Genomic DNA, 20,803 nt, shown 5'->3' with positions numbered 1-20,803 from the left:
TTGGTCGCGCGCGTGTTTAGAAACGTTGATCGACGTAATGCGTTCGCAATTCCAGTTCATCCTTCGCGAAGAGAAATCGGAAAAATGGAATGGAAATATCTCGAAGTTCCTTATTACATATACAGAAATCTCGCAGACATAATTAGGATTCATAAGGTGGATCGCCTACGACGCCACGTTGAACCGATCGAGAACATGCATCGTTCGATAGATATCATCTGAAGGCCGCTCGAAAGCATTCCAACGTCGCGATTTTTTATCAACGAGTCAAGTTCACCTATGATCGCATTCGTAATTGCGCGCGACACGTTGATTAACATTAACGGGATTCCACTTTACGCGCGCATACCTCGCGAATTGTTCACCCCATTCGTCACGGGGCGACGCGGAAGAACGCAGTTTCCGTTCGACGTTCGTTTATCTCGGTGTCAGAAGTGGGCAGAATTGTATTCAAATAATAGACGAAGGATAAAAATTCTGTTATTCAAACGAACCTTTAATCGATTAACATGGAACGTAGTTTTATTTCATAATTCGAATTGTAACTTTCTTCGATAGAAATTATCTATGAATTCAATTTTAAATGTCATCTTTTCTTTATTCGAAATTTTTTATCTAGAATTTTGCCCATCTCTGATCGAAACTATGCTAATGGAGATTTGAACTCAAGATGCCATTACAATTCAGTGTGAATTATGATACATATTACAAATATATTGAATTTAAAATATTATTTACACATATGTTAGTTATTCGCTTTATGAAAAATTTCTGAAAAACTTTCGAATACATTTAATTAAAAACAGTTAAAATTAGGTCACGTTTCGACTTAGTTTCTTTGGATAAATTTTAGTAAATCGTGCTTTAATGAAGAACAGTTTTCATTGTAGGTTAAAATTCGATGTATATAAATGGGGTGGTTTCAAAATTTTAATCGTGGTACAAAACTCGAACTTTTAACGAGAAGTTTCTGTACATCTTGTATCAGAAAATAACACACGTAGAAATAATAGTCTGAGATAGTAAGGTTTGAGCGTTGATTCTAAGAAGTGCTAGAAGAAAATATGTAGCAAGAGTATAAATAAGTGATTTATAAGAGTATCAAGAGGTAGAAGAACTGGTAGAAGAATGAAAAAGAGGTAGAGTTTTATAGAGGAACTACTTATAAAGTTTAAATATGAAAGTCATGCATTAGAATGTCTCTATCTGTTTGTAATAATTATAAAATATCATGCTATAACTAAGTCTCGACAGAATAACTGGGTCCACGTTCTCCAACTCAGTTGAGATATGACGTTTTAATAATTGCAATTGGGACTTAAAGAACAAGAAGTCTTAGTTGGACACGAAAATTTCTCAGCAATGTGAGAGAACTTAATATCCTTTTTCTCTTCACAAAATGATGCATCGTGTGGCTTATTGTTGGTCTTTTGCAAAACAATTGTTTTCGGTCAAAATTTTACTTAAATGCTTCTTAAATAAGTCTCTTGAAAGCCAATTTAATACTTAACATTCTCAATCCTTTTATTCTTCTCAATATAAGTAAATTTATATCTAAAAATAGAAAACTATTCAATATTCAGATATTAATTTACTCATTTCCAGAAGAGGGCTTAACAAGCAAAGAGTAAATATTAATTTGGCTTGTAAAAGATCCTATAATACGTGATCGTGATATGGTTTCTAATAATCAATTTACAGACTACACGTTTACAACCAACAATATAGAAATAATTCGTCACAGAAGGCATTCGTAGACACACGAAATTCATAAAATAGCGTCTACCATGTTCGGAAAATTTTAGTTTTCAAACTCAATGCCCAGAAAGTTGTTCAGTCCTTCGAGTCTCAACGTTTCCAGTCTAGAAAGTCCCATAACGATTAAACGGAAGAAAATCTATAACATTTTAAACTCTATTCGATAGACTGGATGGAACCAAGTCAGGAAAACTGGCCCTAACAGACGCGTCTTGGTAATCGGCATAAATAACGCAATATTTACACGGAGCTGCGCGATCGAAGGATCCTTATCGCCTGTAATTAACCGTGTAAGAGGCTAACCCGGCATTGGGATCGACATTGGGCGCTGGTCGACCCTGAATTCCGCTTTGTACCGACGAGACGGGATACGAGGAGCGTTGTTGTTGGCCCTGATATTGTGGTTGATACTGAGATCCGTACTGCGGTCGATATTCTGGCTGATACTGCGGCTTCGGCTGCTGGTACTGCACTTGCGTGGGATACCTGAAAAGCCGAGAAACAGATGCTGCCAGTTAATACCACTGTTTTATTCCCGCGAGTCGAGGCAGGAGTAGCCGCGAGTTGAGCAAGTCACGTTCGGTGCACTTTCAAGTGAGATTCACTTGACATTTACGTGGTTCATTGTATATAGATGCGCGCACTTGATGTTGAGGAAGTCTATCCCTACCACCTTGCCCCCAGGGGGTTCGTGGAAATGACTATGGCGATTTCGAGATTCTACTCCAGCACAAAGAATACTGCTACGACTTCTCTGGGTGCTTAGAAAAAGGCGATCGTCGTAGAACGACTATATTTTAATAGAAAAGTTTCTATACCGAGCGTTTGAGAAATACAAGAATACTTAATGAGCTTAAGGATATACTAGCTACATACTAGAAGTAAAAAACGTCATATATCATATACTCTAAACACTAGTGATTAGTGACTGAAAGTTATTTATGTTTTCTGGTAATCTTGTGGTTGGGAGAAACCTATCCAGTAGGAGTACCTAATTGGATTTGTTATATTATTATTCAGAAAATCTTCATCGATAATTTTCCTTTATCGACGACGACTTCTAGTAGCTATCGTATCATGTTATTCATTAAAAAATTAGCGTTACATTACTTAAGGCAAGTGCAGTAATCGGAGTAATTAAATTGTCACTGACCTGGGTGGGTTGTAGATCGGTGCAGGAATTGGCCGCGGTGTATTCTGAACAGGGGGTTGACGAGGAAGCGGCTCGTAGCGTTCTCCGTTTGTGTACCGAGGATCGGTATAATAAATGGAAGGATCCTCTTTGTATTGGCCGTCGTCCACGGGTTCGTTCGGCTCACCGATGCTGTTGCCTCTCAGGGTTGGCGGGGGCACGTTTATTCCAGGACCAACTGGCTCGAAACCGCGTCTGGATGCTCCGTATTCGATCTCACGAACGCTTCCGGTATCGTCGACGAAACCGTATTTTCCATACACTTCGCCAGTCGGATACTTCGATTCGATCTTGTACGAACCGTCCGCTGCCTCGTAGCCGTAGCTGTAGCTTCCATCTCCATTATGCCTGACCAGAACACGAATAAGTTAGACTTTTGTTTGTTCAAATATAGAAGAAGCATTTTAATAGAGTTTCGATTATCCGATTGTAAAAAATTTCAAATCATTCTGAAAAAATTATTTTTGGTTGCGCGGGTCAATTACAATCATTATTGGTGAATAGACATACCCCCAAAATCCTAACCATTTTTTAGAAAAAAATTCGTGTACGTGGACAATTTGTTAATAAAATTAAAAAATTTCAAATCGTTTAAAAAAAATTATTTTTGGTTGCAGTGGTCAATTACAATCATTTTTAGGCAATAGACATACCCCCGAAATCCTACGCACTTCCGAGAAAAAAATTCTTTACCGAAAATACAATGTCTGACCATAAATGAAATTTCTTGCGTAATCCCCTGAAATTGTATGCGTATGTTTAAAAAGTCATAACTTCTGAACGGATTGGAGGATTTTAATGTTTCGAAATACAATCAACGCGTATTTTCGTACAGAATATTTAGAAATTAGACCATATTTAATGATTTTATATTTCCAATGAAATTATTAATTTTAAATTAAATTTCCAATGATGTTATTTGATCTCGTTTTCGAATGTCTGCCATTTTTGTGCTACGATAATTGAAAAGTCTGTTGCAATAAAATGGCGTTTCCAATTCCTAATAATTTGAGTAATTCGAATTAAGCATAATAATATTCAAATGATTTCAAGTTTGCATAGTATTCGGAATAGTTTGAGAAGAACGAATCTTTTATTATTGACAAACTAATTTTATTTCGTTATACGATGCACGTGTCGGTGATTTGGCTTGCATCTTACATCAGTCACGCGAAATTGTTTGCAGGGAAATTACACAAACTCGCGAAAGCAGACTAATGCAATGCAACGAGTCCCTATCTATTACAGAATCGAAGAAAAGTATAGATGTACCCTTGAAATTGCAGAGAAACGAATCTCCTTACGAAAGTATTCAGCGTAACGCCTACTTTAAATGTTATGTGCAGTTTTAGCAGTCGATCGTTGCCTAAGAATTTTTGCACAAATTACCGAGCACGGTGAGACTTTCCTGCGTGAAACAAATTTCCACTTCCCGTTTAAAAGATAACTGTGTTTAACGAATTTACTAACATTTGTCGACGTGGAAATTTATAATGTTGCATCGAGTTTGTACAATTTTGTTAGAATACTTTTATTAAGGATCCTTTAATAACAAACTCTTTGTTTCCCGTTTCAGTGAAAACAGAAAATGAAAATATTTATAGCTTTAATTCAAATTTGAATGGAGTATAAAAATAAAGCTCTTAATATTTTTTTCTTATATGATTCGTATTTTTTAAAAATTTGTCATTCGTAACATAGATATATTTGTATTTGCCATAAATGTTTCACGCATCGAAGGTTAAAACGAAATTAGGAAAGCGAATAATAATTGGAATTGGGCATGTTTGGATTGTGTTTAGTAACTTAAGAAAACGGTACTTACTTGTTTATTTGCTTCAAAATGGGCACCGGTGTGGGCACAGCGTATTGATTGTGCTGGGCGAGCGCAAGGCCAGCGCAAAACAAGAGAGACAACACCTGGTGACACGAGTTTGCATAAAATAGTTGGCACTCGAATCACTTTCCAATAACCTCGTGCGCATTGAAAAATAACTGAGCGCCGATATTGCGCGTTTGAAATTCATTTGCACGTGGGGTTACCTCCGGTTTTTACGGTAAAAGGAAATCGTGAACGCCGGATTGTTAAAAGCATTATTTCAACAGGAGAGGGTAAGACACTCTGTACCCGGATTCAGCAATTCTCCGCTTTTATATTGCAGCATATATGCATTTATATCAGAAGCATTCCTGAATATTGGAAAAGATTTACTAAATTGCCTTGAAATATAACATAGAATAATAAAATTGTTTGCTGCTGTAAGTAAATTACCTTGCTGATAAAAATCAGTAGATTTAATAGTCGAGACAAAGATTATGCCTTGGATTATAATTGCAATCATTTCGAAAACTGAAATTTCTATTTTTCTGGCGTAACTTGTTATGAAACTGGTTATTGCAAGTTTTCTGAAGTCAAGAATTATGAATTCATTCAAAATTAATCTTATAGTGTAGAAAATTCAAAATAGTTCATCATATTATCTGTAACTTTAAGATGTTTTCTTGTAATAATTTTTGGCGACTTCAACTGGCTGTTAATAATGCATATACAGAAATTCTAGAGGGTGCAGGGCAACATTCTATAGATTTAATAATACCCGGGTTAACTATCACCTTAGAATGATTAATATGATCAGATGCATAAAGATTAATAAAAGTTACTACAAAATATGGTATACAGAGCAACAGATATAAATGCCTCTATTCTTGTAGGTGCTTAATCAAATAAGTAAAAGTATATTTGAATGAAAAAGTATTACTTCTAAACGCGTTATATAGATTTCTATTTTTGTATATGTTTATATACAAACAGTTAAGATAAATTTGCATTAAACAAAATTACTGTGAAACACGTTATACAAGGAACTGACACTGGTCCCAATAGTCGAGGCAGTTGAAGCGGAAAAAGCAGTGGTCTAGGTCGTTAAGACAATCAGAGGGAAACGATCGAGTTATCGACGCAGTTAGAGAGGAAAACATTGGTTTAAATGCAAAAGTATTTAGGGAATCATTTCTTTCAACCATGAAAAATACATGTCACTTAAGCAATTTAATCTGGGTTACATTGAAATCGACTTTAACCGATTGTCACATAAGTATATATTTATATTTTGAGTTAAAGTTGTGGTGGAATATTCCAAATTATTATTTTTTAAACATATATAACACGACAACATTGTTCCAAAATTGATACACGTCATGAATCAATATTAATTTAAATTTCTGTTTACTAAATAGGATAAATTAATAGAAATGTGTTGTTGATGAAACTCATAGTTGAAATGTCACAGTCTGAAGTGACAGATAGATGTAATAACTAAATAACAAAACTGAGCACAAGAAACGCGACTGATCTTTACAATTAACCTCTACTATTTTAAAATTGTGATTAAATATTTCAAATTACAATATCATCACAAAATTGATGGATGACATGTATCGATGTCGGTTTGAATTTTTGTTTGTTAAGAAAAAAGAGTTCATCTCTGAAGTAATTCGCAAAGAATCGAATATACGAAGAAGCACTGTCGATGTCACATGCAAGTTAACGAAAATGTATTTCGGTGAGCACAATGTCGGTGAAACGGTACGGTTGAAATACAGGGTTGACGAAAAGCACTGTCGATGTCAATGTAACCGATCCGAGTCTCAGCAAAGGGGCACCGATGAGACACTAGCAACGAAAGAGGAAAAACGAGGAATACTCACGGGAAGACGCATGTCTCGTTGCTGATGAGGCAGACGCGATTGTATTATAGGATCGCGTTACACCGGCCGCGAGTCAACTTATATAGGTCCCCTTCGGGAGCGGCGGGGCCCGCCCATGGGCCCGACCACCGCCTCAACCTCGCCGCGATCTGAGCGCGCGAGTTCACCGCACCGAGTCGCGACTTTGAAAATGTCTAAAGTGCCAATTTTCATTCATCGTCGAGCGTGACGTGTCTCCGGTTTTCGATGCACCACCCGTTACGTAAACAAGTTAAATAGGAAAACCGCGACTCCACCGAAGCGTTGCACAGTGTGGGACTCACGTGTCGAAACATGGTCAAAATTCAAGCAATCGATTTGTCGTCGAGCTGTTTAATTTGAAATTTAGCTTGTACAAAATTTTCCTTGAAGATTTTTAAAATCTGAGAACAAAACCCAGCTATTAAAATCACCCTGTATATCTAGTCCTAGCAAAGACATTTTTAAATTTTACAAACGAAATATGAGTTAATTCAAACACTTGATCCACGGATTATTATGGTCAGTGCAAGCTGGGTATCGAAAGAGACGAAATGCAATCGGTTATTGATAGTCATTTATTTCAGGCAACCGCAACGCAATTGGGTATGAATGAAGACTCGGATATCTAATTTCATCTTGAGTCACAGTCAGCTTTATTTTACAAATTCCACAATTATACATTTTGGAAATCTTGTTTTCCTGTGCTTCGAGAATTATTTCTCTGACGATGATCACTCCAGAATATCGATATTTTCAAAATCGTGAAAACGTTCGTTTATGAACACTAGCTAAAACTTTGAGTAATACATTTATTATTATCTTGCATTCATCGAAATCCCTAAGTTAACGAAATAATCTTCTTATTTAATCTTCATTTAGCTATTCAATTTGCTTAAGAACGAATGTAACTAGTTTTGTATTTCTTCATTTCATTTTCTAATTGTTGATTACAATGACACAAAACAAGAATTTTAGGGTTGTTAGTAACTTTGATAGCAGTAAAATATGAATTTTTTCTAAAAGAAATTAATTTTTGCAAGAAGTAGGTTTAGTGTGTTCGTGTCAATTATGTAAGAAAGTTTGATCTATCTAATATAACAGATAGCAGAACTGAAATTAATATAAAGAATTAAGTTTCGTAGCTCGTGAGCACGCGTTAACGACTGCGGTTGCAGTCAAGGGAAAGCCCTTGGACCATTATATGCAGCCTTTATGTTTTCCAGAAACATGATTCTACAAGGTGATCTTCTACAGTGTAAATATGTGTTTGCAAGGACATAGTATATAATATTCAGTGTAAAGATGAGTTGTATCTTCGTTGTACATCGTCAGTTAAATTTACACGTATCTCCTTTGCCTTTTAGTTCACATATTACAAGTCACTTTGAATACGTAAATTTACATTTGGTGTAGCATTTCATTTCTAGAGAATTTCGTGATGTTTCTGTTGTACGGCGTTGAGTATGAAACAAACGAATGATAAACAGTGCATACAACATAATGGAGAATAATACAGATTTTAGAAAGTCGTAATAAGCATACGGTTTCTAATTCAAGAACCAAATCACAAGAAGTAGTCATCAGTTTACAGTTTATTGTTTCCACTACACTGGAATGTGTAAGGGTGTAGTGATATAATTCTATAAATCAGTCTTAACTTTTCTTAAGAACATTCTTGCTCATATAAGAGAACTTCTTGACATTTATCGTGATAGCATTAAGGGCATCATAAGGCTCAACGGAGTGAAATATACACTCCTTTGGCAATCTTGCAACCTAACCGCTCGATTCGTGAGAATCAATTTCTGTAGAAATAGCTTTCACGTTTAGAAGTATCTTTTTAAGCGGTTCTTTCGTGTTGTGCAATTTTCTTTTGGTTTTACCATTAGTGGATCGAGGAAATGATAACATAAAATCTCTATAACGCGTCAAAATACAATGGAAATAGTCTTTTGCTTTACAGTTATGTGTACATGCAATACTAATTACGAAATGTAAATTATTGCCAGTAGAAAATCGTCGACCGAACTCTTACTTTAAAACTAGGTCAATTTAATCATAAGTAAAATTTATTCAACATCGTCAGTGTCAGAAATTATTTTTTATTCTTCCTTCTCGATTTACTTTTTCACGTGAAATCATCCCTTGAATAAATTGAAAACATCTTATTATCAATATACATCATATCAGTAGATATTATTTACTTCTACTTTTGATATATTCAAATTTTTAAATTACAATTCATTCATATTTAATTCGTAATACTTCAAATTTTCGCCTAGAAGTCACACTATCTTCTCGAATTCCATTCCAAAAACAATACTTTTATTTTTAAATTTGTATGTATAACTCGCGCACATTCGATTCGCAATTTTGCAAATTTGCGTCTGGAGATCGAGCTATTTTCGTTGCCACGTGTTTTGTTCCAGGAATAAATGCATTCGGCGCGTCGCACGATTTACGATTTAAAATCGTCGAACGATTCGCGAGCGATCGTGATCGAAATGCATTTATCACGCGGAGATATCTGCGTGCAGTCGCAGTGAAAGTAAGAAAGGACAGTGCTCCGGAATTCGTATTCATGGAATGATAAACAAGGCGGCCGAAGAGAACGCGACGTTTTCGTTACAATCGGGTCGGAGCCACGACTAGAGTTCAATGCTCGTCCGTCGAAGGGACATTAGACTTGTTTCATTTGCGCAACGCCGTTACGTACGACATAATTCGATATTAATGCCGGCATTCGTGATAGTAAAACGGGGGCGTTCACTTTCGTTGTTTTCGCCGATAAACGTCGTTCGAGCGTGATTGCATTCTGTAACACCGACGTCGCTCAATCTTAGCTGAAACGACGTCAATATATCGTTTCCTTTTCCCGATGTCCTGTCGGTATCCGTTCGATAGCTGCAGGATATACTTAAAAAAAGCTAACACAAATTTTAAACATTTATGTATGGAGGGTATACGTTATTTAATTGACGCGATATAAAACATTATCGGGTTTAGAAATCTAATACATTAAAAAATTTAGTTTACACGCGATACATTTTTTTTAAATAATAAAATAACTACTAGAGCAGTTGATGGGTTTTTAGATATCATGAAAGAGAAAAAAAGAGTTTATTTTTACTATTTGTCTATTTAGTTTGTATTTAATGCTCTTAATACATATTTAAAACTTTTTATTGTGATGAGTATCATACATTTGCAGTAGATCATGAAAGGTGAAGTATATACAATCATAAAAGATTTGTTTGAAATTCTTCATTTATTTTCAACTTATGAGACTTAAACATATAGTGAAATAGAATTGGTATTTTTTTGTTATACTCTTCGTAGAGATGATAATGCATGTGTAGAAATGCCTGCAGAACCAGATCGGTCACTGTGAACGAAGTTCTTCGATACACCGTAAGGTAACGACACCTTTCTATAGTGAAATCGTGGGATCATGCTGCGCCTGACCACAGTTTACCCATTCTACTGCGCAGTGTAAATGAGAACGTGCACTGTTCGGTTGCAAATTTCAAGCATAATCTATCTTTAACGAGTCACAAATTAAAGTGACATCACTTTCGATAATACTTCTCTTTATAAAAAAATATAATTGTTTTTTGTGTTATTATAAAAGCTACACTTTTCAAGTTCACGAGAGTGGTATTTCAAAAATAAATAGAACTTTCGATAATTCAACAGTTTTCTTTTGTTATTAATACGAATGGACGAAATTTGTTTGTTGCTTTCACCAAGCATGTAATTTAAATAAAAATAAATCAATCGCTTCTTTCCCCCAAAAAATCTTGCTAACAACTCAAGATATTCAAAGAATAGTTTAGATTTTTCCATTTCTATAAACATGTTTTTATCGATAATTTGCGATATCAAGTAGTGTTACAAATCATGCATAACTTTTGGTGCATAATTTAAATCTTGTATTCCATTTAAATAAATTTACATTTTATTTTTGTCGAGATATAAAATATCACAATATCTTTACCAAATGATGCAATTACGGTGTAATATATAATTACTTTAGATAAGGAATCGCGTCAAACATAATCGAGTTACTGTCGTGCCCTTCTTGGTCCTCTTTATCTCAGGACGGTGATATATTACAAATTAGGAAAGGGGAAGATAAAAGATGGGACAAACGGAGCACGATAAGAGGTCGCGTTGCATATTCATGCAATTACTTTAATTGACTCGTCGTGGCCCTTTATCGAGCAGTGTTCGTACTGGAACGCAGTAGGTGCCGTGACTGTCGACGATCAAACCACTCATATCTTTCGTTAATTCACAAATCTCGATTAGCGGGGCATTCAGGGGCTCATCCGTGTGTTTCTCGCGCCGTCGGCGCGGCTGCACGGCTTCACGGATGATATACGAAATTGAAACGTCACATAAAACAGATTAAGGCGACGTATAATGAAAGGGCAATTATCGTTCCGGCGCGCATTTCGCCTATATTATCGTCGCGTATCCCGACGCGTATTTCATCCGTGGAACGCGACGCCGCCGCGGCCGTAACTGTCAATGGCGTCGTCGTACTAAAAAGTTAAGCGGTCGTGGTATGCGGTTAGGGGCACAATTTTCGGGCGTGGGTGGAGAGAAAAAGACCGGCTGCTCGAAATTTTTTACGGCCCCGATTCCTTCGATCGTTTCTTTCGTCGAGGGAAACCAGTCCGAAATACTTTAACTCGTAGGGCCTCGTGAAATACAACGTGCTAATAAACTATAAACATAAACTTTAGTGGCTAGTTTCGGAGATATTCGACCCTTTTAATTTGCATATCGGGCCTCGAGACTTCGAGAACGCCAAGTAGTAGAAAACGCTGGGCAAAACGTAGGGTGAAAAAGTTGGAAGCTGTTCGTTGACGTTGATTGTAGTTTGTGTAAACCGAAGAGTGCAACGTTGTTGTGAAACTTAAGAATTCTCAGTTATTCCTTCTTATTTATTAACCTCTTGCGTGATACAATATATTTCGGTTGTAATTAAATTCCCTGAATTGCTCCTAAAGGTGGTATCCAAAGACTTCAAGTATTTTGGCCAAAGTCGAACTCGTCTAGAGAAGTCATCCAAGACTCGTTATTTTCATTTGAGGGGTTGAAAACAAAAGCTTGACGACTTGATTTTATTCTAATACGATTCTTCCTTCTTCCGAGATCCCAATTTGAGAAGCACTGAACTATGCAATCGGCCCAATTGTACGATCTACGCGCGGTAAATCAACCTGTACTTCTCGTTGCACCATCGAGACGTCTGCATTCGCGGATTCACCGGTGTCACCGACATTGCTTGCGCCGGCGTAAATAACGAACCGCGTGAGTAATGAAAATACCTGGCCGGGTGCGCGTTATCTTCAAGACTCCGGAGCTACAATTATTTACTGTTAGCTCTCGAATCAAGGATGAGTCATGGCGTTCGAGCGGCCCGCAACCGGTTCAATTTCGCTCGAATTATTTTGTCCCGTATATCATAATCGAGAGCCAATTATTATACGCGCCAGTGTATTCAGATTGCAATCAAATTGCACCTGCAGTCGAATGCGCCCCGGGATCGAGACGTAAATAAACGCGGCTTTGTTGGGTCGATGACGCGTATAAATCGGCACGCGTAACGATCGAAACGCGTACGATACCACAATTAGCAGCTCTTCGGTAGCCGAGGAAGATGTCATTGTTGAGAATGACGCGTAAGAAAAAGTCGAAAGATTAAACGTTACTTGCAGTGCATATGAAAAGTCATCATCTTTATAGTGTATTTATTTCGGGTTGAAAAGGAATTTTAATATTACGGTGAGAAACGTTCTTTTATAAATTTATAACGGCGTACAGCAATCATTTATGCTTGTATTTTATTTTAATAAATATAGATAACGAACAAATAACGTTCTGTTCACGGTATAAACATCGTAAATGCTCGAATACTATGATCGCGGATGAAACTAATAGTATTGTATTGTCCTATAAAGTCTACGAAAATCGTCGAACGCACTCTGTTTTTTAAATATTAAATAAAAACTTTGCCAATCGTCCGATTACGCGGACAGCTATCCTATCGCGGTACACTCTGTACACGAAATGCCGCACTAAAGCGAAGTTTTACGAAGAAACGAGCGTCTTATCGGAGGCAATCTTCAGTTTCTACGCTATTTAGAGGCACGGAACGCAGAAACCGAACATAATAGCAAGTAATTTCGTCGTGTTTGGCTCCGAAGCGTGCACTTAAAATCCTAAAACGAGACTCTCGTTGCGTTCGCTGATCTAAACGCGAGGTCGCTTCAAATACAACGGCCGTATGGAAGTTTCTAAAAAGCCGGGGAGTCGCATATTTTCCCGCGGCGCTCGCGAGCAAATGGAAGTTCTGTGTGGCATCCAATTAAAACGTTTCTCATGGCTGGTAATAAGGCGCGCAATACCGCGCTCGAGCCGGCAATTTTCCATATCTGATTGTCTCTGTGCCGAACGAAACTAAATTGACAGGGATTTAGGGTACGTTAAAGCGTCCAGCTTACGATTATGGCAAGCAAACATCTTGAAATAGTCACAGCCAAGGTTAAAAGAATCGTAGCAAGACGTACACGGTAACTGATGTTTCGAAAACGGTGACTAAACGTTAATTTTATATTTCGATCTTGTTAAAAGATTATAGAGGGTTCGAGTATACTTGCAATATACTCGATCCCATATGTTAATTTAACATTGCCCTGATGCTGTACAAACACTTCGAGTAATGTAAAAGATAAGATCAACGACTCCCTGTTTTGAGTCTTACACGCGAAATTGAGAATTATGGCCGAAGTTGGTGTTTCTTTCGAAAAATGAGAGTCTCGACGTTCCCTTGTCAGCTTTATTCGGTAAAAAATCGCGTTCTACTCTACAGACACGATCCAACGAGCTAACCATTGAATCTGCTCGAACATCGAACGATACGCGATGCCAAACTTATGGCAGCGCACGCCATACAGTTTGCATAAGTTTGTCCGCGTTCAATCCCATAAAACTGTGTTTCGCAAACGCAGAGATCGTAACGTTGAACTTTAACATCTGCGTCGAACGACATATTAGGTCCTTGGACGATTTTGCGCACAATGTAAATGAAGGAATCGAGAAAGACCAGTTCGATCTGACGCTGAAACGTATGTATGTACATACATAGTGGCGGATTATGCGTTTCGTGGACCCCTGGCGTAAACAAAGCTTAGGATTCAGTCTTAACAATTAAAATTTAAGGGACTAAATAGACACTCGTTCGCAGAAGATAATTATTTCCACAATGTTTCTGTTTTATGGAGCATCAAATTTATCAATACTATTTTCTTAATCTGTTAGATAAAATTGCTATAAATATGCGACTCTATTCAAAGCTAGTTCTTAAAAGATGTGAATTTTAACATCATCCAATTTGTAAGCAACGAATACTATATTTTTATATTATTTGTTACTAGCGAAATAAAATTTTTCCTAGTGGCTCCGAGCGAGTAAAAATTTTGGAATAAAATAATTATTTCCTTTCGTTTGTTCGTGAGATGCTCAGCGTGTAAGGTTTGGGGGGCGAGCGCCATGACTGTTCGTTGCGATAATCCGCCACTGCACGCATCCATATGTATACGAAGTTGATTCAAACGGAGAAAAATTGGACATACCGAAAAAGCTAAGAGCTCGGGGATCGGCTACCGGTGATAGTTCAGGATGCAACGATTCACGTCCGCGTTGAACTTAAACTCAGCTGGCACCGCTGGTAATTGTGATCGTAATGTATGCTCCCGAGGAGCCTTCGAGCGACCCGGGCCTTTATCGAACCCACCGAACGCGGATAATACGCGTGTGTATATCAATTTCGCTGCGTTCCGGGAAGAAAAGACGAAAGGAGTAATAAGATCGCGAGATTGTTGAATACGATGCATTAAATATTCATTAAGCTGTCACGGAACCTTGGGAGAATTATTTATATCGAAAGTCTGTTTCCTTCGTTTATTCTTAATACTTGCTGCGTGTTATTATATAAAGTAAACTGTGCGAGTTCGAACCTACACACACACCATACGGGAAAACTTATTGTTTACTGAATTACTGAATTTAAGCTCGACTTACGTTTGAATAACCAACGTATACAGAATCTCCCGGCAATCGTAAAGTTAGAAAAGTGGTGATTCTATCGTGTAAAAATAAATCGAAAATGAATAAAATTTGGTTACATAAAGAATCAAATCGAAATTATTTAAAATATTTAACTTTGTATGCATGCGTCGTATGGGCCATCCGCATCTTTAAGACTGCAATGTATTATTTTTATTTAAGAATATTCCTTTTTTCGAATTACTGGATAAATTATCAGATTCGAATGAAAAATTGCTGACCTCACGTAACCTCCTAACATTTTTTTCGGTTATAATTATTAATGATTTTTCATATATCGAAGGACATCATATACTGTCTTTACGCTCTTAATTAAGATGGTATGTAGAGATAATGGTCCATATTACTTATGTAATTTTTAATTTCTTTAAGTTTTAGCTTATCAGATTTGTTAATCGGTTTTTGCATTTTAACTCTTGCATCGTCAAATATCACACGCCTAGTTTTTGCAATCGTACAATAATTCATAACTCCCACCCTATTTCGACATTGTATCGGTGGATGATGCGATGTGGTCAGAGTGGTTTTTAGAATTAGTCACATTTTTTAGCAAGAAACAGCGAATGAAATCGTCAGAGATAGCAGACTTCTTGTTACAAATTAATTTGACGGCCATCAGCACTTTCACCGTGATGCAAACGAAATGGAATGATTATGCGAATTTCCAAGGCCCTGATATTCAGGAAAACTGGCATTTGATGACTCAAAGAATGAGTTTACGTGTATCGTTTGGCTATAATGTACCTTCTTCTTAGTAGTGGATTCGTCATTGCGTATCACCTACTATCCCTCTAATTTGTTGCTCTGAGAGTTCCATGTAGGCGATAAAAATAATTGCTAGAATGTTTGTCTTATCACTTGCGATCAGACACATAGGGCAGAAATTCCAACAACTAGTTTTTACATCTACCTGGAATCTTCTACGATTTTATACAATATAATGATTTAGATTCCGGGGGATAACAAGTCTACGAAAAATTAGTCTACAAAACGTATACAATCTCTTGTGGACAAAAATGCAGTCGCATCGAACAGATATACCTGAATATAAGGGAAAAAGGACTACATAAGGAGACGTCAGGAAACGGACACTATGGTGGGCTTAATGGCGACAAGGGAACGAGTTGTCGGATAGGTTTGTCGACTATTTGTACATCTCAAACGTGAGCCGACCATGACTCGTGTCGCTGAATATTCATGAGCTCCACTGGCTTTTCGTAAACTCTTGGCTGAACTTTCTACGGGGTAATCATTGCGCCAGTCGCAATGAACGAATTTTCAGGCAAATTATTCTTTTAACAATATACGAAGTTTATTAGATTTCAAATTAGTTTACACGTATTTCATTTTTGACAAAGGAAGTATATTAAATCAGTTTGTACAAACATTTGACTTTACAAGTACCAAATATCATTTGCTACAATATTGTACAGAATATATTTGTACGTATATATGTATATTAAAAATCGAGATTGATTTAATTGTACGACTATCGTGCTTTTATTAAAACCATTATTTTATATTTATAGAACATTTAAAAAGAAAATGTTTGTGTACGATGAAATTTATTTGAACAGGGTACGATTTTTAGAAACGATAAATCTTAGAGAAAAAAATTATTTGTTAGTGGTTGAAGCAGGACGTTGAAAGAAATTTCAAAAACATGAAAATAGCTTTGAAAAAAAATTTTTAACGAACACGTTATTTTTTGTTGACTCGACAACAAGCTGCTCGAAGTATTTCGCTGGTCGGTTTAATAATTTTACGCGAAATCGCTTGCATCGCTTTAACTGAGCCGTCCTGTACGTCCACCTGACAAGGTAACAAGTTACACGGAGCAGACGTATGCTCGTGTCTCGCGTGAAAAATTGCCACTCCGTCGCTTTTTGTCCACGCATAATTGATCGTTAATGCAGGAATGCGTGTTGAACATCGGAAATGATGAATTTTATGAATATTCAAACATGTTTGCTCGATTTAAACAGCCCAGCGTTTCCGTTACCGTAAACGACCAATCTCTTTAGTATAAAATTGACAAGTTCATTTTTAGACGCATTCACCTTGAATCTTAAACTGGAAATTATTTCAAATCAGAGACACTTTCTTCGGGAAAAAATTGCTTTAAGAACGCATGTAACTTTATTAAATTGATTTAATTATTATCAAAGTACTATAATCTAGTCTAAATCTAATCTACTACTATAATATCAAAGTCTGATAATCGATTACAGTTTTGGTTCTTAAAAACAAAGTAAACAAGAAATATTTTTCTTCGTTGTTGGTATCTTGCTATATTGCACTTGTTATACTGTAGCCTAACGGTATGTCCTTCAGTACCACAAGATACATTAACGAACAGCATTCCATTATGCCGTACATGTCACATTTATCACAATATTCTTGTACTAGTATCGGATAAGATAACAACAGTTCTGATTTGAAAAATTCATTGAAACATTACATGGAAAAATATAAAGTCCACATCAAATCGCCCTAGAATCGCCGTACAAGGTACCATTTTGAATATTTAAATTAGAGTTGGGAATCTAATGACGTTAATCCCATGACACACACAATTCTTTTTCTTTAGTTTGTATTATTTTAAAAAATTCAAACTTTGCACTTATTTTGTTCATAACTAATTGAAAAATATCGTTAAAATCGTCGAGCATCAGATCTGATATTCTCCATGCGAGTGTTGTGACGCAGATCAACGCTCAATATTTCGAAGTTCGAAACGTTGTTGCTGCCAGTTTTTTTTTAGATTTCTGACCACCGCGTGCCCGGGTAGGAAAGTGGACCATGCTCGAGATCGTATTATGCAAATTGATGGTAGTAGTGTGGCACGACTTTGAAAAATCATCCTCGCGTCTGTACATCAGAAATTCGAGTCTGGTGGGGGTAGACAGCGGTCGCTGTCGTCGTGGTGTAAGCACCGGTTGACCTTGCGAAAAATGCAGATCTCAAAGTGCCTCTTCCCGGCCATAAAGGACGATTCGAATTATACGGGACGTCGGGGTCCGAAACTGGATCGTCGATTTCCCTTCTTGATTGTGTGCCGTCGGCCTGGCGGGAACAACGTGTTAATTTTCGTGCGACGCCTCCGGGACGGAAAAATGCGCGGAATTTTGTCACCGTGTTTACTCGATCATGCAACGCGTCCGAATACGCAACTTAGCGTCACAAAGTCGGGTCGGAAGAATGCGAGGAACGAAAATTTCGACGCGACAATGATGCGTTTTTCTATAACTTTTTTCGTCAACAATTGTCTGCAGATAATTTATGGGAAACAACTCTTAGATGGCGGGAATTGTTATAATCTTGAAGCACGTGCAAGGGAATGTTAATTTATTCTTAAAAGTTGGGGAAAATAAACAGAAATACACTATTTTTTGTTCGTATACTGTAAAGAATTTTGATGTACATATGTGTATTTGTAGATAGAGTACAATCATTGTCCATGAGAGACACAACATTGATCACTTTAGTACAGAAATATAATATAATTAGTTTAACATGATAAACATTTATTTCAATAATAGTGAGATACTCGTTAGATTAGTCAGCTCGATTAGTGCAATAATTAAGGTACTACTGTATCAGGGGCAACATCTCTGATTTACTCGTATCGACACCATATCGAGAAAATATAATTACATTTTTTAAAAGTATCAGAGTCTTTAATGACACGTACAAACTGTATCACTGTTTAATATTCTGAATTATATTTATATGTATAATAAAAAAACCTACATATTTCACGGGAGTAACTTGATTGAGAATATTACTGGGAATTGCTTTTTTCTGGGCGAGATAAAGGCGTAATCTGCGATAATCTGAAATTGCAGATTGACTGCACCGTTTTCATTGTCAGGTAACGGACGTTAACTTTGGTCGGGCTGTCGCATTTTGACGTTGATGGGGTTGAATTCAATTAACGTTTTTTCTTAACTATGGTTCCGATCAGCTAACCAATGGAATGAGGTCCTGTCAGTTTAACCCTTCAAGCTGCTATGATAAGTAAGTGCGTGTTCGTCAATCTTTGTGTGACCTTGCTAGCGTTATGACAAATACTGATTCGCCAGCTTTGATCTTTACCGTACGATATTAAAAATGTAACACGAATTTATGTGCTCTTTAAAATCATTGAAAATTCATATATAAGAGTAGTTAGATAGTTAAGAAATTTTTAGATCAAAACAATCGGTTCATGATTTAGTAATGCTAATAATTCTAGTGCAAAAAGGCTCATCATACTTCCTAGATGAAATAGTGCTTTATAAGAAAAGAAAGTCCCAACAAAGTCAAGCAATTTTCTCCCACATTGTTAAATTGCTCTCTTTAAAAGTCACTTAAAGTACAATATTTTGTCTCATTAATTCAAGGTAAAAAGAACAACACAATCAAATGACTTCAATGATGTCCTTCACAACTTAAGTACCGCTGTTGCAGGCTTGCCCATTATTAAGAAGTTTTATTACTCTCAGTAAAAAAATATTAAGGAGCCCATTATCATTCTTATCTGAAACGTCGTATTTCGACTAATATCTAGGATTTAATGTAATAAAATGAAACCTGGATATTTGAAATTTGGCATACACATATAATTATATTTACTTCTTTAAAAAATGCAGATTCTTCTTTTTTGTGATATGTTTCTAAAATGAGAGATATCGAAAAGAACATTGATTTCTTATCGACGAAACCACCGGCATTCCATGAACCAAACAATTTTGTTTTTGATGTTTCGAAATATGGAACTAATAAATCAATGTATCGGGGACATCATTATGCTCCCGGAATTCTTGACGAGAATTTCACAGACGTGGTCATGTTTCCAATATAAATGCTCTTATATACCATTAATCTCTCAATTTTTTATTTTTCATTTTAGTCGCAAATCACTTCTGGCGATGTATTATTAATGAACTATCAGCGATCCATATATTCTGAGTACATGGAAAAGGGGATAAATACATCATTTTCAAGTTTTGTTTCGATAGTTATTTGTAAATAATTGCTTTTAAAAAATTCACCTCTTCTCTTTCTTCACAGTATTAACGTAAATCATTTCATTTGTACATTCCGCGTATTTTTGCCGAACCTGTGCTTCAGTTTTTAGAAAAACAAACATTTTCTACTAATTTTGATTTTACGAATTTTCGGATTCGCGATTCCTCGCGAGTCCTAAACGATCTGTCGTCGAACGAAGGATCAATCTGTGAATATTCATGGTTGCTGATCGATGCCTGTCGACGATCAACGAACTGACGATCAGGCACACGCATAATTAATCGATCTGCCGGAATTCCGTGCGAGCTGCATTTATTAACCGTATCTGCGTGTCGACGTTTATCGATCGTACGCGGGAACATCGTGTCTCGTCGATCATGTTCATGCCGGGAGAGAAAGAGAGAGAGTGTATTGGGCATCTTCTGGCATCCTGCAGCCACGGACAAAACTTTCGAGGTTTCGTTTCTTGATTTAACTTCGCGAAGAAACCACTGCGCGCTGCAATAAGGTCGCGCAATTAATATTTCATTGTGTTTGATACGGTGTCAAATGTTGGTGAAGCGTGACGAATGCAAAGTAACTCTGAGATATTGTCATTGATTATAGTGGAAAGAGCTGCTTTAATTAACCTGTTACGCCGTTCCTCGCGCGTATCTTTCTTCAACGTTGCTTAACATCGAACTTCCTGATCGCTGAACGGAATATATTTTCGACAATTGTCAAAAATGTGATAAAGAATTTTGTGAGATTTTATTTTTGCATTTACCGATTAACCTGTCGTTTTCCTGTGTAATATTTAATAACATTGTAGCTTCCATCACCATTAAACACAAGAATTTTAAATAACTGATTTTCAGGGAGCAATACATATTCCTCGCGATTATGTTTCGCGGGAATATCGTCACTCTTATTATCGCGAAATTTCACGGAAATTTTAAACGACACGCGGAGTCGATGATTTTTCCAAAGCGG

The 20,803-nt window shown here is 36.7% G+C and overlaps 1 protein-coding gene across 1 annotated transcript; it reads right to left on the bottom strand.

The window, feature by feature from the left end:
* Window positions 1–2,027: 2,027 nt before the first annotated feature.
* On the bottom strand, window positions 2,028–6,670 carry LOC122394780 (alpha/beta-gliadin clone PW1215-like). The gene is made up of 4 exons (XM_043391908.1): window positions 6,659–6,670; window positions 4,776–4,870; window positions 2,912–3,298; window positions 2,028–2,244 (listed from the first exon to the last, which is right to left on the bottom strand). Exons 1-4 carry the CDS (start codon window positions 6,668–6,670, stop codon window positions 2,028–2,030), a joined length of 711 nt encoding a protein of 236 aa, XP_043247843.1.
* Window positions 6,671–20,803: the final 14,133 nt, after the last annotated feature.

This window comes from Colletes gigas, unplaced genomic scaffold (assembly GCF_013123115.1).
Source record: "Colletes gigas isolate AHSC1104 unplaced genomic scaffold, ASM1312311v1 Colletes_gigas_Sc00001, whole genome shotgun sequence".
Classification (NCBI taxonomy): Eukaryota; Metazoa; Arthropoda; class Insecta; order Hymenoptera; family Colletidae; genus Colletes; species Colletes gigas.
Note: the sequence above shows the minus strand (reverse complement) of the source record. Positions and strands in the feature narration are given on the sequence as shown.

Excerpts from the sequence above, each read along its gene's own strand:
- LOC122394780 (XM_043391908.1), bottom strand. Across the intron at positions 3,299-4,775 it reads ATTTTGAAGCAAATAAACAA|GCATAATGGAGATGGAAGCT; the intron begins GTAAGTACCGTT and ends TGTTCTGGTCAG. Across the intron at positions 2,245-2,911 it reads CCGATCTACAACCCACCCAG|GTATCCCACGCAAGTGCAGT; the intron begins GTCAGTGACAAT and ends TCGGCTTTTCAG.